Here is a 24973-nt window from a genome sequence, read left to right as displayed (position 1 = left end):
TCCCGCCCGGGTCCCGCCCGGTCCCCGCGGGGCTGAGCCGGGAGGCCCCGCCCCCCGCCCACGAGGAAGTGGCAGAGCTGCGCGGGGGCCCAGAGCCGGTTCGGCGCGTCGACTGCCCAGAGTCCGCGGCCGCGGTGCCCCGAGGTGAGGGGGCGCGGGAGCGGCCCGGAGGGGGGGGTGGGCGTGGGGAGAGCGGGGAGCGACCTCATGCAGGTGGGGAGGACGCAGCGAGGGGGCCGCCGGAAGATCGGGGATGAGAAGGGCCACACGGGGCCCGCCTGGAGGTGAGGGGACACGCGGGGCACGGGCTGCGGGCGGGCGGGCGGCCTCCTCCGGGCGAGGGAACCGCAGCGCTCCCCTCCCCACCCCACCCCCCGCAGTCTGCGCCCTCGGGGCGCCCCGGCCCGCGCGTCCGCCTCCCCACACCCCCTAGCCTCCCCCCTCCCCCCAGACTCTGCCCCGCCGTCGGTGTGCCCCGTTATTTCGGGCCGGAGGGCCCCACGCCCAGTCACTTCCCCTCCGTCCTCCAGCCTTCCGGGTTGCTCCAGCCGGGAAATGAGCTGGCGCCCCCGCCCGCCTCGCCTCGCCCCTCCCCTCCCTCCCTCCCTGCCGGCCACCGCCCCCTCCCTCAGCCCGCCTCCCGCCAGCTGGGCCAGGTCCTAGGGGTCCGGTCCAGGGAGGGGCGGGCCGGGTCTGGAACGCTCCCTCCTGAGCTCCCGGGCGCTAGACCGGAGCGTTCCGAGCGGCGCCCCCCGTTGCCGGCGGCGTGGGGACCGCGGCCAGGGCCGGGACCTCGGGCGGTGACAGTGACACAGTAGTGACTGGCGTGAAGCCGCAGGAGCTAGCCTGGTGCGGACACCGAGGCTCTCAGGTTATTCCGGGCTGTCCCCCGGCCCCTCCCGCCTGGCGGGCAGTGTTGCCCGGTGGTTAAGAGCACCCCCGCCGGCGAGGTCTCCGGGACCAGAAACTGGTAAGAGCGCCAGCTTCTTCCATCACTGGCCACCGACCTTGCAAGCCACCTAACCTGTCTGGGCCTCAACTTTGCTTATCTGGAAAATGGGGAACTTTCAAGTTGTGAGGCTTAAATATGATCATGAGTGTAAGGCACACACAGGGACTAAACATGCCCTGTTATTGTCCTTGCTCTTATTTATAAGGCCTGCCTACATTTATCAAAGTGTCCAGGTGAACCTAAACTCTGAGATTGGGGTCAGTATCCCAAACTGTGCCGTTTAGGAGTGGGGTGACTTTGAGCAAAGTTTGGCTTTTGTCTGAGTCTGTTTCCTCCTGTAGGAGATGAAGGTTAAAACAAACACTGGAAAACTTCTTGGGCTTGTTTTAGGGTGTAAAAGAGAGAATGTATGTCAAAGTCCTGGGTAAATTCTGGGCATTTAAAGATGCCAAGTTGGTCCAGTGGTTAGGACTCTGTGCTTCCACTGCAGGGGGCACTGGTTGGATCCCCTGTGGGGGAACTAAGATCCCCCAAGCCAAGTGGCAAAAAAAAAAAAAAAAAAGCCAAGTAAGTTAATTAATTACATAGTTAATTACATAAGTGTTTGTATATTATCCACAGAGGTCTTATAACAACATGTTCATATCACTATTTCTCTTTCCATATTTGTAGTCATCTGGAGTTTTCTATCCTGTCACCATTTTAAAGAGGGTTATTATGAACATGTTTGCTTTAAAAAAAAAGTCGGCTATTTTTTTAGCACCAAAATGAATTTATGCCACCAAAAATGTTAACAATTTTTAAGTTCCTGTTTGTGTTCTTCTCTTCTGTTTGTTCCCACCCAGTTGGTTGGATTGAGTGTTACCACATTGCCCTTCAGGAAGGCTGAACAAATTAGCAACAAATGAGAATTTCTCCACAGTCTGGCCAGCATTGAGTTTTATGCATTTGAGGTTTTGTTTGGTTTGGATTATTTTAGCTGATGCTTTATGGTGCCTTATGATTATTTTCATTTGTGTTTCTTGACTTGATTTTGCCTGGTTTGTAAGACCTCAAGAGCGGAGCTGGTCTAGGATTGGCTGGTCTGTTGGGGTGAGGAGGGCTGTTCCACATACAACAGGAAGTTGAGTAACAGCTCAGCACGTGTGCAAAATGGCTTGCTGGCAGCTCCCTGGAGTGGCTGAGCTGGGTGGGGACTTCCCTGAGTGCCTGCAGAGCAGAGATCCTTGCTCCAGGCAGCTCCTGCCTGGTTTAGCCTCCAATGCAGTCAAACCTCTGGATTCAGAGAAGGTTGGGCTGGCGAAGCTTCTCTGAAAGCAAGAAAGAACCTACAGCTGGTGCCTCGTCCAACCCCAGACTTTTCTGGATAGAGATGTGGGGGAAACATGGGCGGAGGGCACCCAGTCAGTATGGAGAGAGTCAGAATTTGCACCCAGCATGTAAGAAAGAGATGGGAGGCCTGAGACCGTTGGCTGGGCAGCTGGGGGCTTCGCCTGGCTTACCTTGCTTTGGAAGGGAGCTGTTTTCTCCCCGAATCCTCAGAGAGGACCCTTTAGATTGATGATTTCCAAATTTTTTGGATCATTGACGCTATCAGGAAAAAATCTTGAGCGCATACTCCCCAGTAAATATTTACAGATTGCATACATGTACCAGTGAAATAATAGGGCTGGTCTATAAGAAGTATACCATAAGACGGATGTGATTCATTCATGCAACCACATTCAAGAAATATTTACTGAGCACCTACTATGTGCCAGGCACTCTAATTGGTACTGGGGATTCATCTGTGAACAAAAAAAATATACCTGTCCCCGTGCAGCTTATGTCCACACCCCGGTACATGGTCCTTCGCACCCCCTGCCTGGAGACCCACGCCCCACCTTGGAGACCCAAAGCTCCTCCCAGCCATCATGCTGCTCTCCCAGCCCTGCGTGATCCCCCATCCATTCATCCTGAGCACCTACTGTGTGCCAGACACGGGGGAAGAGCTACCTGGAGCACAGAGAGATCCCGGCTCCAGGCTGGTGGGGGACAGTTAGAGCCAGCTGGGGGAGTTTGTCGGGGTTTAGCCCGTGCTCCCCCAGCCTCACTCTCTTTCCAGGGTGATGGGGGCACAGAGCACTAGACGTGGACTCCCAGTCCCAACGCCATCCTCAGGGCCCCTTCCTCTCTCTTTGTCCTTGACAATCAAATGGGTCCACAGTGCTGACTCACAGGGTCACAGCGATGAGTGGGTGGGTTTCCCGGGGCCATGGCCTCAGCCTGCCTTTGTCTCCACCAGGAGACACCCGCTGAGCTGTTGCATTGTCCACACTCGGGCAGTGCCCGCCCCACCCTCCCCTCCCGCCCCTCGGTAGGGTAGAGGTTTCCCTGGGAATGATTAAGACATAGTTCCTGTGGCAGGGTGGCCTGGTGTGAAGGCTGTTTTCCTGGATCTGACCACATGGAATGATCCCATGATCCTCAAGCCTGCAGTGGCTGGAGAAGCCACGCCCCTCCCTGGGCTGCCACTTCCGCATTTGTAACCTGTGGGGGTAGGGAGTCCTCGGGAGGCCCTGCTGCTTTCAACCGCTTTGCAGAAGTTATGAAAAAGTTATGAAAAGGGGAAAACACGTCTTCCTCTCTCCCACCCCTTCCACCCGTACCCCCTCCCCCCTTTACAGTGTGGGTCAGTAGACTAGGGAGTATTTCTGTCTGAATTTATGCTAAAGTGTGATCGGCTGATAGGTGTGCTCTGAACCTGCCTGTCCCACTGTGCTGTGGCCATCTTTATCAGCCCCTCCCTCTCCCCCTTGAGAACCTTTGGATCCCAGGAAACAATGGGCAGGGTCCCCAAGCCCTCTCAGATGCGATATTGGCAAGTGTGGGGGCCGCGGTCCTCTGTAGAGCCAGTGTCTCCATCTTCACAGCCTGGAATTTTGAAAAGTCCCTAGACAGGCTGTTAGAGCCCGGCCCACAGGTCTGGACACTCACCGAGAGCCGACAAGGGGCAGAGATGCCCGGCCAGACAGTGTGCCTCGGACAGTTGGAGCTGGGAAGTTGGGTTCTGCTCCGTCTGAGTCTAGGGTCCAGGGACCCCCTGGGCTTTTGCTGGGACGCCTGGGGTGAAGGGGAGGGGGTGGTTGGCCTCCTGTGGAGTCAGGGGCCAAGAAGAACCTAGCTGGCATTTGGAAGTGAGTTTCTTACTTTAACCACCACCACCCCGCCCTGCCCCCGCCCCGTTTGTGACCTTGGGGAATGGGGGCAGGCAGAGCAGCACAGCTTAGTGGACAGGCCTAGGTGCTCCCTCCCTGCGGTGGAGACGTGGATGACCCCCGCCCACCCAGCCCGGATGCAGCGGAAGTGCCTGGGGAAACCCTGTCAGGCCTGCTGACCTGGGCTCCGAGGCCACTTCCGGGGCCTTTGCTTTACACAAAGAGGCCTTATAAGGAGACAGAGGCTGGGGAGGCGGCCGCTGTGGGAGCGGTGTGCTCGTGTGTGCATGCAAGGCTGACATGCGTGTGTGTACGGGAGCAGTGTGTGCGTGCGTGCGCACGTGCAAGGCTGACCGCGCGTGTGTGTGGCCTCAGCCTGGCTGTGTGTGTCCACCTTCTTTCTCAGCAAATGTTGCCCAGGGGCCCTGCTCTAGGCCTGCGGGAACAGGCGTGGTGGTCCCTGTCCTCTCTGTGCACGTGTGCGCGGTAGTCTGTGCCGCTTTAGGAACTTTCCAGGACTTCCTGCTATAAATTAAAGCGGGATTTGTGGTCGCTGAGCCCCGGAGTCCCCAGCAGTATGATGGACGGCACTGCAGCCTGACCCTCGTGCCTGGGCCCCAACTCAGTGCTGTTCCTCCCAGAGGAGTCTTGGTCGAGACCCCCCCCCCCCCCCCCCCCGCCCCGGGGGCAGAGAGAGACCCCAGGGTTCCGGGGAGGTCAGGGCTCAGATCCAGGCTGAGGAGCGGCCTTCCTGGGGCCCAGCCTCGGGCCACAAACCTGCTAGTCAGGTGGGGGAGGTGACCGAGGGCCTGGGAACACCCACGTCAGGGCCACGTGACTCTGGCAGGTGGCTTCCCCTCCAACCGCAGCCCTGACATCCGTCATCTGGGGCTCAAGTCGAGAATACAGGAGGGCTTAGAGCTGGTGAGTGCAGCATTCAGGGAATTCGGTGTGGCTTTTTTTTTTTTTTTTACATTAAAAAAAAAAAACTTACTCTGCTGGACACTAATGGCAGTAAACAATTGTGTTCATCAAATATTTATCGAGTGCTTACCATGTGCCACGCATTTAGGCGCTGGGGATAGAAATGTAAACAAGATGGTCAGAAATGTGTGTCTCCATCAAGCTCGTTACTTTCCAGCAGGGGGAGAAAGACAAACGGGCAGGATGAATGAGCACAAAGTAACTCGTGTTCAGTAAGATTATCCCCTGGAGAAAACTAGGGCCTAGGGAGTGTGGAGGTGGTGTGGGAGGCAGCCTTGCTCAGAAGGTGGCCTTGGACACAGACTTGAATGGCAGCAGCAAGGGTGGGAGCTGTGCAGGCAGCTGGGGAAAGAGCTTCCAAGGCCGAGGGAACAGCCAGTGAGAAGACCTGAGGCTCGTGGGCCCCTGGATTGGCCCCTGGTCTGGCCGGGAGGCCCACCCCTAAACAGGTGAAACACGCCGGGTGCCGGCACATCCATTCTAGACAAAGCGCTGCCATTTCATGATCACCTACTATGTGCCAGGCGTGGTGTGTCGTCTTGTTTCACCCTCTTAACACTTTGGCCGGTGGGGGACCGGATTCCTGTTCCCATTTGGCAGATGTGGAAATTGAGGTTCAGAGAGAGTGAGTGAGATGCTGGGGTCACACAGCTGGTAGGCAGTGCTGCTGGGCTCTACCCATGACTGGGAAGCTGAGGTGGGGAGAGAATGGGTTTGAGGAAGTGATGCTCTCTTTGGGTCTTCCCAGTTGAGCAGGACTTTGCCGCATAGAACAGAGGTGGACATTTGGTGGTGTAGAGAGACTAGCACGCTGGTGTGAAATGTGGACAGAACTGGCCTCCAAGGCACATCAGGCTTGGCCTTCCCTACAGAGGGAAGGAATAGCATGTGCAAAGGCCAGGAGGCCTGGCTCACTCCTGGGGAGCGAGAGTTTCCACCTATGGGGAAACTGAGGCACAGATGATGAGTGATGGCCTGTCTGGGGCAGGGTCCCAGCACACCCCACTCATGGTAGTGGCTTCGCGCACACCCCCATTCCCTGCCTCCACTCCCCACCCCATCCTTTGTGTTTGTATCCCGGAGCCTCGGACACATCCCATGAGAGCTGCTGTTTCATGAGGAGGGAAACTGAGGCCCCAGGAGGGAAGCAAAGCGCTAGGCCAGAGTCGGGAGGCCAGGGTGGCCCCTGGCTGCCCTCCCGCGAGGCCGGCTGGGGCAGGGCGGGGCTGACCTGGCTTCCCTCTCTGTCTTGGGCACAGCAGCCGAGCAGCCATGGCCTATCACAGCTTCCTGGTGGAGCCCATCAGCTGCCATGCCTGGAACAAGGACCGCACCCGTGAGTGCCCCCCCCCCACCATCGGATGACGTGGGAAGCTGTCCCCCTGCTTGACCCCCGATCCTGAGATCCTGAGTGTTAGGAGGGAAGGGACCCAAGCAGGGCAGCCAGGCGAGAGCAAGGCCCTGCCTGCACCAGGCACTGCTCTGGGTGCCAGGACTGGGTGGGCACAACAGCGGGTCTGCCCTCTGCTCACGGCTACGGGAGGGTTTGGGGATGGGAAATGTAACCTGCAGTGAAATGAGCTCTGAGGAAACATGAAGGGTGAGGGGAAAGCGATGGAGCCAAGGCACTAGTTTAGAAAAGGGGGCCAGGGAAGGGCTTTCAGGGGAGGTGACGTTTGCATGGAGACCCAAAGGAGGTGACGGAGCCAGCGTGCGAAGGCCAGGGTGGGTGTAACGGCCCCGCGTGGCAGAGCCTGGTGTCATCAGGAACAGCAAGGAGACCGTGGCTGGAGCAGGGGCGGAGCAGGGGGCAGGGAGAGCTCCCGCAGGTTTGCGAGACTGCCTTGGGGACACTGGGGCTGGGGGGTGCAGATGAGGGGTGGCCAGCCCCTGGGGAGGAGTCCCAAGGGGGGCCCAGCAGGACCTGAGGCAGAGGAGGAGAGTGCCTTAGCAGAGGACAAAGTGTTGCTCAGGTGGCCTGAGAAGGTGGGGAGTCATGGGGGAGCCTGGGCACACATGCCTCCTCCCCACGCCCACCCGTCTCTCCTGCAGAGATCGCCATCTGCCCCAACAACCACGAGGTGCACATCTATGAGAAGAGTGGGAACAAGTGGGTCCAGGTGCACGAGCTCAAGGAGCACAACGGGCAAGTGACAGGTGGGTTGGGCTGGCTGGGGTCATCTTCCTGAAAGAAGGCAGGGGACAGGGCAGGGCCGGGCCATCCACCTACTCACTATGTTAGGTAGGATAGTTTGGGTTGCAAGTAACAGAACCCTGATTCAAACTGGCTTAAGTTATAAAGGGATTACACTGATTGGTTTATGTTACTGAAAAACTCAGAAGTTTAAGGGCTTCAGGAAAGGTGTGATCCAACAGCTCAGCATTACCAAGGACCCATTTCTTTTCAGTCTCCTGGCTTGGCCTTCCAGCATGTTTGCTGGTAGTTGGGGGAGCTGTAACACCCCCAGTGACCTCTAGTAGTACCCCCTGGAGCAGCTTTCATCCCGATTGTGGCCTCTAAGCCCCACCATGCGTACACTGTAGAGCCACCTCTGCTTGGATGGCTTCAGCCTAGTGCCTCCTCCCACCCCACAGGCATCGACTGGGCCCCCGAGAGTAACCGCATCGTGACCTGCGGCACAGACCGCAATGCCTACGTGTGGACGCTGAAAGGCCGCATGTGGAAGCCCACGCTCGTCATCCTGCGCATCAACCGCGCCGCTCGCTGCGTGCGCTGGGCTCCCCAGGAGAACAAGTTTGCTGTGGGCAGTGGCTCCCGTGTCATCTCCATCTGCTATTTTGAGCAGGAAAACGACTGGTGGGTGCCTGGGTGGGGCCAGAGTGGGCTGGGAGGGACCTGGGGCTGCAGACCAACAGGTGGTGGGACAAGAGGGTCCCAGAAAACACGGGACGGGGAGTCAGGACCCCTGTTCACATGACCCTGGGGAAGTGTGTCCTCTCTGGCCCTTGGAGGTGAGGCGAAAGGCTCTCTGCACAGCCTCCTGCCCTCCCACAGCTCTGTCTCAGTAATAAGCGCCCAGGCAGCACCCGGGCCGCCTCTGCAGGCATCACGCTAAGCCCTGCGCACGTATTGGCACTGACCCACCCCCTCCCATCAGCCCCCTGGACTGGGCGTCTGCTGCAGTCCCGTTACAGATGAGCAAAGGCCCTGAGGCAGATCACTCGCCCAAGGCTCCCAGCCCATCACACTCCAGGGCCCACTCACAAGCTCCCAGGCACGTCGTGATCTTCTCCCCGGGGTCCCTGAGGGCAGAGGCCAGGTGGGAGGTCAGGCTGGAATCCAAGAGTCGAGTTCAAATCCCACCCTGACCAGTTAGCGGCCTCGTGACTTCTCCCTGAGCTGCCCCAGGGTTGTCGCAAGACAAGGAATGGAGTCCCCACCCTGGGTGGGACCTGGCACGTTGCTAGCCTGGACCCAGGCCCCTTCCTCCTGGGACCTCTGTGGTCTGCAGGGCCCAGTGGGAGCCTGGAGCCTCTGGGTTGGCGGGTGCCCACCTGTGTGTCCCTGTCTCCTCCCTACCTGTCTGCCTGCCGTGTCCAGGTGGGTTTGCAAGCACATCAAGAAGCCCATTCGCTCCACCATCCTCAGCCTGGACTGGCATCCCAACAACGTGCTCCTGGCCGCCGGCTCCTGCGACTTCAAGTGCCGGTGAGGGGGGCCCTGCCATCGACACAGGGACAGGGGTTGGAGGGTGGAGGGGAGCTCCGTCCTGGGAGCCCCACGACCCACCTTCCAGACCAGCTCTGCTGCCAGCAGGTGACCTGGGGGCCTCAGTCGAGCTTCTGTGAGGTTTTGCTCTTTGAAGGGTCATCCCTGGGTCCTCTCTCCAGCCTCTGGGGAGTCTTAAAAGGATGTGCCCCTTGCCACCGCTTAATGTCAGCAAGATTTCTTTTCTAGGCCCTCCTGTACTCATGAGAACCTCCTACTCCTTCAGCTTCTTGGCTTCTATCTGAGGGAAAATGAGTGGGTGTACTTTTTCACATTAAGGTATAATGACTGATAGGCTGGAACAAACCCTGCCTCGTTATCTTAAGGCCTGGAACAAAGAATCTCCACCTGCCACTGGCTGGCTGGCACTTCTGGGCCCATTACCCTCCCCCTCCCCCCACCCCACCCCCCAGTCTCCCAAGGCCTCCGGCTCCCAGCTTCAGGCAGATGGCCTGGGTTTCTGCATCTGCCCTGGGAAATGACGCTACAGCAGGCACCAGAGGCCCCAGGCACAGAGAGGATGAGGTCCTGATGAGGCTCTTGTTGGCACCCTGACCTGTCAGATGACTCCGGGCTGGCCCTGGGATGGCGAGTAGAACTGGTGGAGCTGGCAGGAAGGGGGGCAGGATTGGTTCACGGTGCAGAGCAGGAGGGGGGGCACATCCTAGGGGCTAGCCCTGGAGTGTAGTGGTCAGCGTGAGGGGGACAGGAGACGCCCTGGGAGCCACGTCAGCCGTGGATGGTCAGTCCTCAGGTGAGGGCCCCAAGGGTCCTGGGAGCTCCCAGGACCCTGGGCTGGGAGACCTCCTGACCCCACACCATTGCCCAAAGTGGGCACCGAGGCCCAGACTTGTCTGTGCGTGAAGATGCAGGTCACGGAAAGCCGGCTACAGTACCCTTGGACTCAGCCGGGTGCTCTGGCCTCAGCAGGCCAGTTTGGGAGAGGGAGTCCCTTGTCAGGCCCCTCCCAGACCCCCGGTCACCCCCTCTTTTGCCTCTCCCGGCAGGATCTTCTCAGCCTACATCAAGGAGGTGGAGGAGCGGCCAGCACCCACCCCGTGGGGCTCCAAGATGCCCTTCGGGGAGCTGATGTTTGAGTCCAGCAGCAGCTGCGGCTGGGTGCACGGGGTCTGCTTTTCCGCCAGCGGCAGCCGTGTGGCCTGGGTCAGCCATGACAGCACCGTGTGCCTGGCTGATGCCGACAAGAAGATGGCGTGAGTACAGGTCACCCGAATGGGGGGCAACCCAGGCACCGAGCACGAAGGGCCGGTATGGCTGACGTTTCTCTCTCTCCCTCACTCAGCGTCGCGACTCTGGCCTCTGAAACGCTGCCATTGCTGGCCCTGACCTTCATCACAGAAAACAGTCTGGTGGCAGCGGTAAGGGGGCGTGGGGGCGGGGGAGCAGGGGCCGGTGACAGCAGGTCTCCCAGCGAGCCCCAAGAGATGCCCAGGCAGCCCTCTACTTGTCCCCCCTCCCTCGTTTCCTTCCTCCCATCCACCCACCCATCCATCCATATCTCTGTTGGCCAAAATAGGTTGGGTTATGCTGTGGTAACAACAACAAAAAAATCCCCAACTGCAGTGGCCTAACACAGTAAAGGTTTGTTTCTTGCTCACTTTGACTGTCCAGCGTGGGCGCTGTGAGGGGGGCTCTGCTCAGTGCAGATGGGAGCTTTGTCTCCCGTGGAGTGAGGAGGGGAAGTGGAGAACTGGGCCCTGGATCCTAACCTTTCTGCTTACATTTTATTGGCCAATGAAAATGACAGGACCACACCTCCTTACTCAAGAGAATGAGTGCTTGTGGGGGAGTGCAGTCCTGTGTGTCCAGAAGGACACTATTCTCCCTCCCTCCTCCTGCCCACCTATCTGTCAAGGCTCTTTTCAGGCCTCAGGAAACCTAATGGGGTCCTAGAGGGGGATCAGGCCTGCTTTGCCTAGACAAACGTCCAGCTGTGGGGTCTCTCCCAGAGCAGGTGTAACCGTCTAGGCAGGACAAGGCCCCCTGGGCTCCCAGGAAAGTCCCAGACCAGCTTTCTCAACTGAATGCTGGCCCTGCTGGCTGAGGGGGCTGCTCCTAGGTGCTCAGTCCCGACACCCAGTCCCTGTTACTACACCTGGGGTCACCGACTGTGTCCCCGAGCTGGCATCGGCTTCCCTGTGCTACACCCAAGCCCTGCATCCAGCCTCTGGGACCCCCGATTCGTGGCCGGGCACCCCTCGGCGTTGCACCTGCCCTTCGGCCTGGGTTTCCCCGGGAGGAAAGTGAGGGCACTCCAATGTCACCCCGCCCCTCCCCGCTGCAGGGCCACGACTGCTTCCCGGTGCTGTTCACTTACGATGGCACCGTGGGGACGCTGAGCTTCGGTGGGCGGCTGGACGTGCCCAAGCAAAGCTCGCAGCGCGGCTTGACAGCCCGCGAGCGCTTCCAGAACCTCGACAAGAAGGCGAGCTCGGAGGGCAGCGCGGCAGCGAGCGGGGGCCTGGACTCGCTGCACAAGAACAGTGTCAGGTGAGAGCGGGGCCGAAGGGCGAGCTCCACACCCACCCAGGCAGCGTCGAGGTGCAGGCCCACTTAGGAAGCTGGTCAGTCTCTTGAGGTTTTGCATCAGGTGGGGGCAGAGCAGTCAGCCTTGCTCTGCGTTTTCAGTTTTCAGGACGCGCTGTGGGACTGTTCTGGGGGGTGGCCGGGCAGTGACTGGAGGCGGGGAGGGGCGGAATGAAGGGTCTCGCAGCAGCCTCCCTGAGGAACTAGAGTGGAACCAGAGCCAGAGACTCCCGGATCCTGCCAGCCACAGGCGCGCACCCCAGGACAAATCAGAGGAAGTGTGGCGAGACTCTGACCTTGCCCCTTGGCTAGTTAAACCCTCCTGTGGCTGCCTGGCCCATGTCTTCAAACTAAACTCCTCTGCCCGGCCTTCAAGGCTCTTCAGAACTAGCCCTGCATCCACTCAGTGCCATCTTCTGCTTCTTCTCCCCACCCTACCATGCTCCGTCATTCTGATTCCCCCAGCACATGTACCTTCACCCCCTGCCCAGGCCTTTGTGCGTCCTGTTCCAGCTGCCCGGCTGCCCTGTGCTCCTTGCACAGGGACTACTGCTCATCCCTAAAGCAGACTCAGGAGCCCCATCCTGTCGTCCTCTGTGATCCTTCACAGCCCGGCCTCCTGGGCTGTCCCTGCTGGGCACACACACTCACACTCACTGGGGTGGGCTCCCCCAGAAGTTGGGGAGCTCCTGGAGGGCAGAGTGGGCCGGAGCACGGCCCAGGCACAGGCTGGGATCTGTAAAGCCCTCATCCTCTTTGCAGCCAGATCTCGGTGCTCAGTGGGGGGAAGGCCAAGTGCTCGCAGTTCTGCACTACAGGCATGGACGGTGGCATGAGCATCTGGGACGTGAAGGTGAGGCCTGCCCTCCCCCCACCGCCTCGCTTCCTCGCAGGCCGCCCAATTCTCCCTGGCAGCCCCGCAGGCCGCCCAATTCTCCCTGGCAGCCACCTGGATGCCCCAGTCCTCCTCCTTCTTTCCTGCAGGGCACTTCAGTGGGGTGAGGGCTCCTTGGCATCTGGGCCTTGGCACCCTCTGCAGCACCTTCCTTTAGGGCTGGGATTCAAACCCAGGTCTGCCTGACCCCAAAGACCAGGTTCTCTGTCCCAGGCCAGGTCCCTGTGGGTGGGGTGTCTGCAGGACAGCTGAGAACCAGCCCGTCTTTTACTTGTCTCCTTCCAGAGCTTGGAGTCAGCCTTGAAGGATCTCAAGATCAAATGACCTGTGAGGAGTCTGTTGCCCTCATCCCAGCTGCTGAGGGAAGGGGGTCAGGGAGACGAAGGATCGCTTTGCTGAATGTTTCTAGGGTACCAGTTCGGGTCCCCACAGGCTGCTCCCTCAGGTGGGGAGGGGAGGGGAGGGGAGGGGCGGGAGGCTTACCTACTGAAGGAACAATTGCCTTTTTCTTAAAGAAATGCTTCCATTTATTGTAAAAAATGTCCCCAAAGCACTCTGCCGGTCATGAACTGCTTCAAAATGTGGAGGTAATAAAAATGCAACTGTAGACATGCCGGCCTGTGTGTCTAGAAGGAGAGGTTAGTTTGGGCAGAGCACTGGTAGCTTATTTTTGTTTGCCAGCACAGCTGATCCTTAAACCCAAGAGGCTGCCCCCAAATGGTTCCTTCCCTGCTGCAGTCCAGCCTGGGAGCTGCCAGGACCAGGTGTCTTTTCTGTCACTCATTCAGCAGTCAGATTCCTAGACAAGTGGTTGCACATTGTGGGCTGGTTCTGGGCTTTAGTGGAAACTTATTATTTCTCTATTTGATGTTTGCGGTTGGTTTCTACTAACTGCTCATCATTTTTTAGGACTTTTTTTCCCCATTCCTATTTTACTCAGGTGTTTTTGTTTAATTACATGCTTTTTTTTTTTTTTTTTTTTTTTTTTTTGCGGTACGCGAGCCTCTCGCCGCCGTGGCCTCTCCCATTGCGGAGCAACAGGCTCCGGACGCACAGGCCCAGCAGCCACGGCCCACGGGCCCAGCCGCTCCGCGGCATGTGGGATCTTCCTGGACCAGGGCACAAACCCATGTCCCCTGCATCGGCAGGCGGACTCTCAACCACTGTGCCACCAGGGAAGCCCTCACATGCTTTTAAGTTACCTGTTTACGTAACCATGGTTTTTCTTTTAGTCTAACTAGGTAATGAATTACATCAGTAGATCTAATTGTGAACTGTCCTCACATCTGCAGGACAAACGATACTTAAGGAAGCCTCCCCCCCCCCCCCCACTGTTCTAGGGCCTGTCCCTCAGGATAGTCTCCTCGGTGAGAGGAGACCCACTGATTCTTTTTTAAATCAGGAGATAAAAATTCTCAGTCCCCAGAGACAGCTCAGGCTACACAGCTCCCCTTAGTCTTCACTGAGTCCCTCCCTGCCTGGCGCCCATTCGCCTCTCAGGACCGCGCAGAGGGCACTGCTGTTTAGGAGGCAGTGCCCCTCCTGGAGGGGTGCAGAAGCAGAACAGGCGCCCACGTGACTGTGCTAAGCCTCGGCTTCCCCACTGCCATCCCACCACGAACAAGGTAATGCCTAGCAGTCATGCTGGGTGTTGGGTCCCTTACTCCCAGCCCTGAAATCCTGAGGCTGTCACCACCAGGGGGCACCAGGAGGACAGGACGCTATGTACTGTGCACAGGTCCCTGGCCCCTCCGGCCTAAGGTCCCCGCTTGATTAAAGGAGGGGAGGGGGCTGGCTCCTGTATCCTGAAGTCTCTCCCAGCTCGGATGCCCGGGGTCCAGTCCCTGTACCCGGATTGGTGCCACCCGAACCCTGGGGTGGGCCTGCCTGAGAGTGACACCTTGTCCTGCTGGGTGAAAACAGCCCAGGCATGGGGGCCCAGAGACAGATCACAGAACCAGAATTACGATAATGTCAAGTTTAATTTGCCAAATATACAAGTTGGACTTGTGGAGCATGTTTTGCCTGGGGGCTACACAGTAAACAGGTTTCTTGAAATGATCCATGGGCAGGGTTAAGAATGGGCCCGGGCCCTGGCCAGAGTCGGGGGTAGGGAGTAGGGTGGGAAGGTCAGGAGCGAAGCCTCAGTCAGAGGGGACTGACTGGGGATGAGCCATGACCCTCAGAGACCCAGGGCCCTGGCTCCCAGGCGACAGCCCTCCAATTGGGCGCCGGGGCAGCACAGACAGGGGGCCATCCATCACAAACCTGTCAGCAGCTACTGCGGCTCAACCGCCCCCTGCCCCGCAATCGACCAGACAAACGGAAGCTCTTCTTACCCCACCTCCCAGGCACCCCCCCTCCCACAAGGGTTCTGAATTCTAAAAACAGCCAAAACATTCAAATGGTTACATATGAAATGCTGTCCTGCATCTTTCTGTCTCAAAGATAGCAGCTGCCCCTCCCCCCACCCACCATCCCCCCAAACGATTTCTGTGCCAAGATGAAGAGGAGCCGTGGGGGGCTCCTTGCCGCGAGGGGCTGCTGCAGTGGCGCCGGGGCACAGGGTGGGTGAGACACGGCAGAGGTCCTGGCAGCACGGCCCAGTTCCCTGCTATCTCCTCCCACAGGCCGTGCTACTTATTCAGGGAGAGCGACTGCATTCGTTTTCCTGACAAAGCGGCATCATCTTTTGCTGAGGAGCAGGAAGGGAGGAGTTACAAGACAACACCACCCCTCCACACACGCAGCCCGCACACCCCCGAACCATATACAACTGTAGGTCCGAAAGGCCTCAGACAACATTTTGTGCAACTGGCAGCTGGCAGAGGAGGAAGCGACCCAAGGAGAAGGGCCCGGACTGACGCCCTCCCCTGGAAGCCACCGGACCCACGTGTCCATTCTCGTGGAGTCTGGGTGGCTGCCCCCTCCACAAAAGCCCACCAACACACAATCTACTGAGCAAATGGAAACTCTTCTTAGCCCACCCCCCAGGCAGAGCCCTGTAATTCCAACCTCTCCCAGTGGATTCTGAAGCCTGCAATCAGCAACATTCAAATAGTTACACATTAAAAAAAAAAAAAAAAAAAAAAAGTTACACATGAGGTCCTTTCCTGCTTGAGGTCTGTGAAAGGAGCTACTAGTGGGAAGCTGAGATTACTGGGTATCTCCAATGTGGTGACAATGCCCTAGGGCAACTGATTTCCCATCTCTAGGCCTAGAAAGCAGAACAGCAAGATCCCAACACACTCATGGCCCCCCACATATGGAGAGAGGAGTGCATGAGGCCAGAAGGTCATGAGTCAAATGCTCCTTTAAAGCAGACCGGTTCCCCACAGCCAACCTGGCCTGGAAGAATCCCTACCACCTTTGGCCCCACTGGAAGGCAGGGGGGAAGAGGGACACCTGGGCCAGATATCATCTGTGACATCCAGCTGAAATACGAAATGCTGACATATGAAGAGCTACCCCAGGCAGCTCTCCAGGCTACACAAGACACCAGAGGCCTTAGGGGAACCTTCTAGCCTCTAAGGTAGGTGCATCCTGAGGCCTCAGATGCTGTGGACAGTGCTCTGCTGAGATTCAAACTCACATCTGACTCCGCTGCTGCTGGACTCTCCTAGCATCCTGGGAGGTGGCGGGCAGGAACACCCACCTCCATCTGACAGTGAGAAAGGCAGGCAGACAGGCACGCACGTGCACATACACCCACACCACCCTCCCCCCACAAACGGTAGGCCTCTACCGAACAGTCTGACCTCATACCACTTCACGACAAGTACACTGAAGTGCAGGGCTTGGTGGCCTGTCCAGAACCAGTCAGGCTGCCACACCAGCGGCTCAAGACTTACCTTTCCTCTCTTCTTCTTTCTTCCTGGCAGCCTCCTCCCGCTGTTTCCGGATGATCGCCAGCCGGGCAAGGTCAGCCTTGGCTTGCTCCGTCTTCCCCGCTAAATGCATTTTCATGTAACGCTCTTTTGCTTTCTGCTTCTCGATTTCTTCTCTGTTTGGGTAAAATGGTGTCACAGGGGCCATCTTCCCCACCATTAGCAGCTGAGCTGGATGTGGGAGCCAGAATAAAGCCCAAGCACTCAGGCCTGGGCCCTAGCTCCGTGTGCCCCCTCCTTGATGACGCTCAGCAAACAAGCCAGCAGTGGCTGTCACTCTGCAACCTCAGAGGGGGTTTCACTGGTGAGAAAGAAGCTGCTGGAAGGGGAGACTCTTCAGCAGCCTCCAATCACACCCCAAGCTTGTGGGCCTTCCCCACAGGGTTTTCAGAGACCCCCCTCAGCTGTCACGGAGTCAGCACAGCAAGGTGGATTTAAATCGAGCAACCCAGTCAGGAGAGAAATCAGGGTGGCTTTTCCTAGTAGCTTTCAACCTCCTATAAGGCCCTTGATGTCACCTGGTGGCCGTGAAAAGTCAGGGAACAACTTGTTAAAGACCAGCTGTGTGCAGGGCACTGTAGCACTTGGTGTGATCCTTGCACAGCCTGTGAGCGAGCTCTCTGCAGCTCCATTTTCACCTGGGACTCAGAGAGGACTGGGGCAGCTGGTGGACCTCCCTGCACAGTGCTGGACGGCATGGGTCCCCAGTCCCCTCCCAACCCCTATGGCCACAACATCAGGGATGGATGCAGGCCAAGAAGGGTCAGATCAGGCTGGATAAGGGAGGTATCCCTGGAGTGGGGTGCCCTGGAGGAAGGGGCTACAGCATAATTTCTGTTTTTCCTGCTATGCTTCCACTGGGGGAAAAAAATTCTGTTTTCTGCTTTGTTTTGTGGGGGAGAAGCTTCTATAGGGCCTTTGGGAGAATGAGATGACAGAGAAATAAATACCGGAGCCAGAGTGCCCACCAGCCACTGGGGACCTCAAGAGCCCAGGAAGCAAGGGCAGAGGAGCTGGGGGCCTCAGCCCCTGGCCCAAGTCACAAGGCTCAGAAGCAGAGGTTACCTTTCTCTCCTTGAAAGTTCCTTGGGCCCATCCAGGTCCAGCTGTGTGACCTTTTTGGTTGTCTGTGCCACCCGGTTGGGGTTCTCAATGTCAATGAGCCCTTCTACACCTTTGCGCTTTTGCTAAGATAGGACAAGAAGCCGGCTGTCAGAGAAGTTTGGCCTGCAGAGCCCCTGAAGGCTACTCCCCATCTCCACATCCTCCTGGACTAGGACAAACTCCCGCTCCACCCCCAGGCCACGTGACTCCTGGCCCAGCCTCACGGTGGGAACAGTGCTCGGGTGTCTTCACCACCTGGGGAGATGCAGGGAGAGCAAGTGCGGGTGACCAGAGCCCATCCTGTGCCCAGTCCCGGCCACCAGGGATCATTATCCTAGTTTCACAGGTGGCAGAGGCCAACTCACAAGCTCTCAGCACAGAGAGTTACTCCCTCACTTCGAGCTCAGCCTCTGAAAGCAGTTTTCCATGGAACGCCATGCCTGACTGCAACAAGCCATGCTGGATCCCCACAGCAGGGTGGGCCAATCCCTAGCCATCCGGGTGACGGCAGGGAAATGGGACTTGGGAACGAGTCACACAGTCTACAGGTTTGGGGAGGCGGCACAAGAACCTGGAGCTCGCACCTCCCACCTGCCCTGGGGAAGTTCAGAAAGAAGTGAGAGCACAAGTGCTAGACGTAACAGGTTCGATCAAAGTTTCAGACCCTGTGAACCCAGGTTTTCTCTTTAAGAGACCAGGGAGACAGCTTCCAAACACCAGTTAATCTGAGCACTGCACGGAGCTCTAGGCACCTCTACCCAATCGGCTACACATATACACCTCCACCCAGATACCTGACATCACAAATTTAACTTGTCTGAAACAGAACTGGAGACTCAGCCCTCACCCACCCCGTTCCTCCCAATCCTAAGGACAACCTTGTTTTTCTTTCCCTCAGCAAACCCCAATGAGTCTACCTCTAAGACATGGCTTGAATCTGCCCACTCCTCTCCACTGCCATTGCCACCAGCCTAACGCAGCCACAATTTCTCATCTGGATACCTGCTGCCGTCTCCTGGCTTCCACCCTCAACACCTTACAACTCACTCTCGGCAGAGGAGCCAAAACAATCTTTTTTTTTTTTGCTGTACGCGGGCCTCTCACTGTTGTGGCCTCTCCCGTTGCGGAGCACAGGCTCCGTATGCGCAGGCTCAGCGGCCATGGCTCACGGGCCCAGCCGCTCCGCAGCATGTGGGATCTTCCTGGACCGGGGCACGAACCCGTGTCCCCTGCATCGGCAGGCGGACTCTCAACCACTGCGCCACCAGGGAAGCCCCAAAACAATCTTTTAAAAGCAAATCTGGGGGATTCCCTGGTGGCGCAGTGGTTAAGCATCCGCCTGCCAATGCAGGGGACAGGGGTTCGAGCCCTGGTCTGGGAAGATCCCACATGCCGCAGAGCAACTAAGCCCGTGCGCCACAACTACTGAGCCTGTGCTCTAGAGCCTGTGAGCCACAACTACTGAGGCTGCGTGCTGCAACTACTGGAGCCCGTGCACCTAGAGCCCATGCTCCGCAACAAGACAAGCCACCGCAATGAAAAGCCCGCACACCGCAACGAACAGTAGCCCCCACTCGCCGCAACTAGAGAAGCCCACATGTAGCAACGAAGACCCAACACGGCCAAAAATAAATAAATAAATAAAATCTATTAAAAAAAGAAAAAAGCGGGCTCCCCTGGTGGCGCAGTGGTTGAGAGTCCGCCTGCCGATGCAGGGGACACAGGCTCGTGCCCCGGTCCGGGAAGATCCCACATGCTGCGGAGCGGCTGGGCCCGTGAGCCATGGCCGCTGAGCCTGCGCGTCCGGAGCCTGTGCTCCGCAACGGGAGAGGCCACAACAGTGAGAGGCCCGCGTACCGGGAAAAAAAAAAGCAAATCTGGTCATCTCTGTCTCCTACTTCAAGGCCTCTGCCAGCTGCCCACTACCTACCACAATGAAACCAAAACCCTTCAAGAGCTGCACAGGAGCTGCCCTTGCCAACCTTTCCTCCTTCATTCCTCACCACTCCACTTTGTACCAACCAAGTCACAGCCCCACTAGCCTCTCTGTTCCTTGAACTTGCCCAGGTTGTTCCCAGGGCCTTTGCCCTTGCTAACCTGGCTGCCTCGACTACTCCGAACAACAGTTTTCACACAGCTGGCTCCACGTTGCTTTTCAGATCTCAGTTTAAAAGTCACCTCAGCACACACTACTCCAAGTACCCTCGATCACGGTCTGTCTTATTCATAATACTTCTGGCTGCTTGAAATCATACTGTTCATTCATTCCTTATCGTCTGTACCTCCCTATTACAATGTAAACCCTTAAGAGCAAGGACTCTGCATGTACTACTGGGACGGGTAATGTTTGCTGAATGGATGAGTCTAGGTCCCAGGCCCCCCTCAGACTCAGTACCTGGTAATCATCTTCTTCATCCTCGCTCTCATCTGAGTCTAGGGATTTTTTCTCCTTTTTGGGGTCACCTGCAGCGCCATCTCCACCTTCTTCTCCTTGTTCCTCTTCTTCCTGTTTCAGAAATGGACAATGTGAGGTATCAAAAATGCAAAACAAACCCCCAAGACTGTGATCCAGCCGCCACCACCCCCAGACTGTGGACCTTGAGAAATCAGGCCCCCAGAAGGCTGGGGCCAAGTACGATTAGAGTCCCACTCTGCCATGCTGGCCTCCAGTGGGGGACCTGTGTCAGAGGCAGCCTCTCCACTAGGCTCCACAGCCTGGAAGCCAATTCCAGTCCAACCACCACCTTGTACAGCCATAAAAGGCCCTGCTCCTCTTCTCAGCCCAGGTACCTCAGACAACCAGGGTGAGCAGCTCGTCTCCTAGGGTCCAAAGGACATGGCTGTGGGGCTGGAAAGCACAGGCCTGCTCAGCTTCCCTCCCGCTCTCCCTGCTGCCACGTGGAGCTGCCAAACTGTCCTTGCTGTCCTGGGCAAGGCCCCCTGCTTTCCACTCTCAGTCAGTGGCGGGCCAGCCACTCCAACCTGCCCACACAGAGGCCCGGCTGTGCCAGCTTCCCATGACAACACCCCGACAGGACACTTCCCTCTACCTTTCTTGCCTCCCAGCCAAAAACATCCCTTACAAAAACCATACGACCTTTGCCCCTTAGCACCTGCTCGCACACTCTCCAAGGTCCTGGTCAGCCTCTGGTTCCTCCACCAGGCCCTCCCCACCACCCCACGCCACCCCACGCCCCTCTGATGGGCATGAAGTGTCAGTCTCCCTGACACTTCACAGCCGTGCCCCTCATCCAGCCTGACTGTGCTCCCTTTGGCCCTTAGCCAGGTGAGGATCTAATGGTGTGGTAGGGACATGGACACCAACGATGGAAACACGTTCTGTTTCCTGACAGTGGGCTGGAAAAAGGACTGGGGGAACAGAATAGAGGGACTGCCTAAGCTTCGACCGGAGGGGGAAGGGTGGGAGTCACGGAGGAGGGGATGCTGAGCAAGGTCTGAAGGAACGAATGGCACTCTGCCTGCTGGGGGTGTGGGAAGGCAGGGGCATCATGTCACAGCAGGGCTGGCAGCAGTCCTGCATGGCTGGAGCACACCAGTAGGGGTGCCGAGAGCCCAAGCTGCAGACGGGCAGAGCTGGGCGAGGGAGAGAGGAACAGGAGCAGGAACACAGGACCACAAACAGAGACCCACCAAGGCACCCGCTGCTGAGTGGACAAAGTTCTAACTGATCCAGTCAGAGGCTGGCTCTCCTCCTGACTCTCAGCGGTTGCTCTGGGACTCCCATCTGCTACCTGCTGCCGGTCCCCTCCAATCGAACCTCAGGTGTTAGCTGCTTCTTGAGAATGGGTGGTCCTTGCCTAGCCTCTCCGGGTGCCAAAAGCGCAGGGTGCCGCCCTGGGCTACTGGAGTGGCCCGGACAGGCACGTACTCACCCTGGCCTTCTGCTTTTCAGCCTGGAGCTGTGCGTCGATCTCCTCGGGGCTTGTGTACTGCCTTGCCCGGCCTTTGTGGCCTCCCTTTCTCCCTGCACAAGGATTGGCAGTTTAAGAAGGTGGGAGGGAAGCAGCTTCCTTGATTGCCCTGGGCCCCAGGCTGTGTGCTGCTTGAGGTGCTCTCAGCAGAGGCTGCAGACCTCAGGTACCCCTCACCAAGCACCACCCAAACCTGTACCCTTATGTGTTCAAAGGGACAAAAAAGGAAACACACAATCACCTGATGCGGTCCCAAACCATGTACTGGATGCAGGCTCCCACAAATAAGACCTGAGGGGAGGATCTGGGGGAGGGTGCACCACATGGAGTGACTGGCTAAATCCCCTGGTCCCTTTATCCAAACACAGCGGACTCAGATGTAATCATGAAGAACATGTAACACTCGCCCCTGCTGTCACAACAGTGCTCTTTACTTGCAATGTTCTGTCATAGCTATGGGCTCATTTCATCCCCAGATTAAACCTATGGCACAAATCACGGCTGGTCCCACTTTATAGACAAAGGAGACTTGAGAGTAAAGCAGAGTGGGGAAGAGCACAAATGTTGGGGTCCAATCCTTGACTTCAAATCTCAGCTCTACCACTTAATACCTCTGTGACTTTGGGCAGGTACTTAACCTCTCAGAGTCTCAGCTTCTTCGTCTGTGTCCCTACCACATAGGGTTGTTGTGAAGATGGATTTGTTAACATATGTAAAGATGTTGGCACAGTGCCCGGCACTGGACAAGCACCACAAAAATGTCTGCTATGACTGGTACTCTTCTAATATAGCACCTGGTGTGGAAAAAAAACAAAGCCACTGGTCACACCGGCGATTTACTACAGGTGTCAGGGAATATAATAAGATACCTCACGCTCACCTAAGTCATATGTATGGTAGAAAGAGAAAACTTAAAACCTAGAAAGGAAAACTTTCTCGTGCTTGGACTAAGAAACACAACTGGCAAACAAAGTTATTTAAAGTTGAAAATAAAACTGACTACCTTCTAAGAGTAAAAAATGTGACTAGCAATTAAAGCTCATCACAGATAATCAGTTTTACAGTCTGACCCTCTTGAGCCAAGACACTAGACTGACCCCTGCTAAAGCCATCAGCCAGTTTTACAGAAGGGTGGCACCCCCTCAGCTGGTCCTGGAGAACGCTGGGGTGGCTGTGGCCTGGATCCATTTCCACCTCTCCTGGAAGCTGCAGCCCACCAGGTATCTCGTGACTCTCTCACTGAGAGCAGAGAATCTGTAATTAGGCAGCCAGAGCTGCTCTGGGCTCCAGAGCCAGTAGCAGAGATACTGGCCTCCCATGATTTCCTAAACAGCAGCTGCAGAGCCATAACTGGGCTGCTGCAGACCACACCACTCATTTTTAATGACTACCCAGGGTTCCCAGGGGTGTCTCAGTCTATGTTCATCAAAGTCCTACTGTGAGAGATCAAGTTTGCCATCCAAAAAGCCAACATCTTTTCTTGCCCTCTTAACACTCTAAGTAACAGAAACAACTCAAAATTGACTACTATAGGTTCTCATCCCCCACCCTTGGCTATGCGATAATGATCTTAGCTTGGTCTACAGTAACTCTTATCAGAAGCTTTCCATGCCTTTAAAAGTGCTTCACAAGGGGCTTCCCTGGTGGCGCAGTGGTTAAGAATCCGCCTGCCAATGCAGGGCACACGGGTTCGAGCCCTGGTCCAGGAAGATCCCACATACTGCAGAGCAATTAAGCCCGTGCACCACAATTACTGAGCCTGTGCGCTACAACTACTGAAGCCCGCGTGCCTAGAGCCCGTGCTCCGCAACAAGAGAAGCCACTGCAATGAGAAGCCCGTGCACCGCAACGAAGAGTAGCCCCCGCTCGCTGAGACTAGAGAAAGCCCGCGTGCAGCAACGAAGACCCAACCGAGCCAAAAATAAATTAAAAAAAAAAAAGCGTCACAGGTTTCATAACAGAAACAAGAGTTGGTCCTTGGCTCTTGGAGAATTTTATACTGTTACTTACATCTTCATGTTCTCTCTCTCTCCCTTTTAAAAATATTTATTTATTTATTTGGCCGCGCTGGGTCTTTAGTTTCGGCATGTGGGATCTAGTTCCCTGACCAGGGATCAAACCGACCCCCTGCATTGGGAGCGCAGAGTCTCAGCCACTGGACCCAGGGAAGTCCCTTCATGTTCTCTTTTACTTTTCAAGCAAATTAACACAAGCAAGAAATGTAAACCTTATCTGCCCATAAAGCTTTCACAAGCCAAAAAGCCAAGTCGTTTAAACAAGAATCCATCTTTAGGATTTTCTAATTGTAACCTCCAACCTTGGCTCAAAGCATCTATTATTAAGTAGGACTCTTAGAACCAGAATTCTGGAGCCAGAAGGTACCCTTAGTATCCCTCCTTCTGCAGAACAGGAGACTGGGGAACACAGAGGGGACAAGGCTTTTCCTACCACAGAATAAACCAATAGAGACCTAAGTTTAAAGAGATTCAGCTCTGTAAACCCTGTGGGCTGACGCATTTTAACCAACGTAACACACGAGCAACCAATATCAACTGAACATCTGTTCTGCGCCAGGAGCCAGCCAGGCACGGCGAGTGCTCTAGTTTTACGATCCCGACCGAACTCTCCAAGCTAAGGGTTATTTCCAGATGGGGAAAACAAGCTGGATGAAGTTAAAGAGCTTGTTCAAGGCCATAAGGTTAGACAGTGACACAGCTGGGCTTCGGGTCGAGCACTATTGACCTTAAGGGGGAAGCAGATAGAGGATGGTCTACAACGTACTGGGAAGCCATGGATCCTTTATGCTCCTGGCCAAGGAACTGGCAAAGTCTAACGACTAACAGTAGTTAATTATTACTGGGCACTTAGCGACTATCCAGCACCGCGATGCACTCTCCACGTGGGTTACCTAGTTAAAACCTCGCGTCAGTATTGTGAGGCAGGTACAATCACAACCCCACCTGCAAGTGAGAAAATTAAGACTCGGGGAGGTTAAGCGACTGGCTGAAAGGCACACATCGAGCCGCTCGAATAGGGCAGTCAAAACTAGGTCGGCCAGGCTGAAGAGCATCAAGTTAGGTCGCAAGAGGCAGGCCTGGCTCGCCCAGAACCCAGGAAGACGCACGTTTTACGCGCGAGGCAGGCAGGTCCGGCACTGGCGCGCGAATGCGGTGACTCAGTCCCCGGCGAGCCTGAAAGTGGGAGGAAACTTCAGACCCCCCAGGCCAGGAGAAGGGCGCCCTAGATAGGCCTTCCGGATCGCCAAGGACCCAGAGCCTCAGAGTCTCCTCAGACCCCCGAGGGAGTGGCTCGAGGCCACTACGCTCTTCAGTTTCCCCAGCGGGACAATTGGGCTTCGAGGCCCAGGCCTGGCCCTCAGCCCGAGCAGACGTCCTCCCTCTGTGCCGCTCTCCGAGGCGCCCGCGGGCTGAGTGGACAACAGGAGCCGGACTCGGGCTGCTCCTCGAGGCCCGCGGGCCACACGCGCCCGCCTCTCACCTCCTTTAGGCATCGCGGCTCCGGCGGCTGCAGCGGCGGCGCCTCTAACTGACACCGGAACCGGAAATACTTCGGGCTCGACTTCTTCCGCCCGGCCAGTTCCCCCTCCGACCCCGTCCCCACTCAGCCAGCCGACGCCGCCGACGCCGCCAGGACCGGGTACCTCAGTGAGGCAGGACTGTCCCACGCACCGCCTGAGCCCAGGCTCACACGCGCGCTGCTGGGCAACAGAGCCCCCAGCCCCCGC

The 24973-nt window shown here is 56.9% G+C and overlaps 2 protein-coding genes across 11 annotated transcripts; one reads left to right on the top strand and one right to left on the bottom strand.

The window, feature by feature from the left end:
* The first annotated feature begins 11 nt into the window (after positions 1 to 11).
* Positions 12 to 15797, top strand: ARPC1B (actin related protein 2/3 complex subunit 1B). 8 transcript variants are annotated; one of them, XR_004345653.1, is made up of 11 exons: positions 12 to 144; positions 6393 to 6469; positions 7186 to 7290; positions 7729 to 7951; positions 8696 to 8803; positions 9871 to 10077; positions 10167 to 10242; positions 11169 to 11374; positions 12173 to 12263; positions 12591 to 12715; positions 14936 to 15797. XR_004345653.1 is itself a non-coding variant. In XM_032604089.1 (11 exons), the coding sequence occupies exons 2-11, from the start codon at positions 6406 to 6408 to the stop codon at positions 12627 to 12629; spliced, it is 1209 nt and encodes a 402-aa protein (XP_032459980.1). In that variant the 5' UTR covers positions 12 to 144; positions 6393 to 6405; the 3' UTR covers positions 12630 to 12914. The 8 variants fall into 8 exon arrangements, 7 of the variants coding, with proteins under 7 accessions (XP_032459980.1, XP_032459981.1, XP_032459985.1 ...); XM_032604089.1 differs by lacking the exon at positions 14936 to 15797 and adding an exon at positions 9053 to 9142 and having other exon boundaries at positions 12591 to 12914; XM_032604090.1 differs by lacking the exon at positions 14936 to 15797 and having other exon boundaries at positions 12591 to 12914.
* On the bottom strand, positions 14325 to 24871 carry PDAP1 (PDGFA associated protein 1). Of its 3 annotated transcripts, XM_032604105.1 has the most exons (7): positions 24727 to 24871; positions 21190 to 21281; positions 19692 to 19802; positions 17258 to 17379; positions 16157 to 16308; positions 15898 to 15966; positions 14325 to 15000 (listed from the first exon to the last, which is right to left on the bottom strand). In XM_032604105.1, exons 1-7 carry the CDS (start codon positions 24737 to 24739, stop codon positions 14942 to 14944), a joined length of 618 nt encoding a protein of 205 aa, XP_032459996.1. In that variant the 5' UTR covers positions 24740 to 24871; the 3' UTR covers positions 14325 to 14941. The 3 variants fall into 3 exon arrangements, 2 of the variants coding, with proteins under 2 accessions (XP_032459996.1, XP_032459997.1); XR_004345655.1 differs by lacking the exon at positions 15898 to 15966 and having other exon boundaries at positions 24353 to 24742; XM_032604106.1 differs by lacking the exon at positions 15898 to 15966.
* Positions 24872 to 24973: the final 102 nt, after the last annotated feature.

The sequence above is a fragment of the Phocoena sinus genome, chromosome 15 (genome assembly GCF_008692025.1).
Source record: "Phocoena sinus isolate mPhoSin1 chromosome 15, mPhoSin1.pri, whole genome shotgun sequence".
In the NCBI taxonomy this organism is placed as follows: Eukaryota; Metazoa; Chordata; class Mammalia; order Artiodactyla; family Phocoenidae; genus Phocoena; species Phocoena sinus.
Note: the sequence above shows the minus strand (reverse complement) of the source record. Positions and strands in the feature narration are given on the sequence as shown.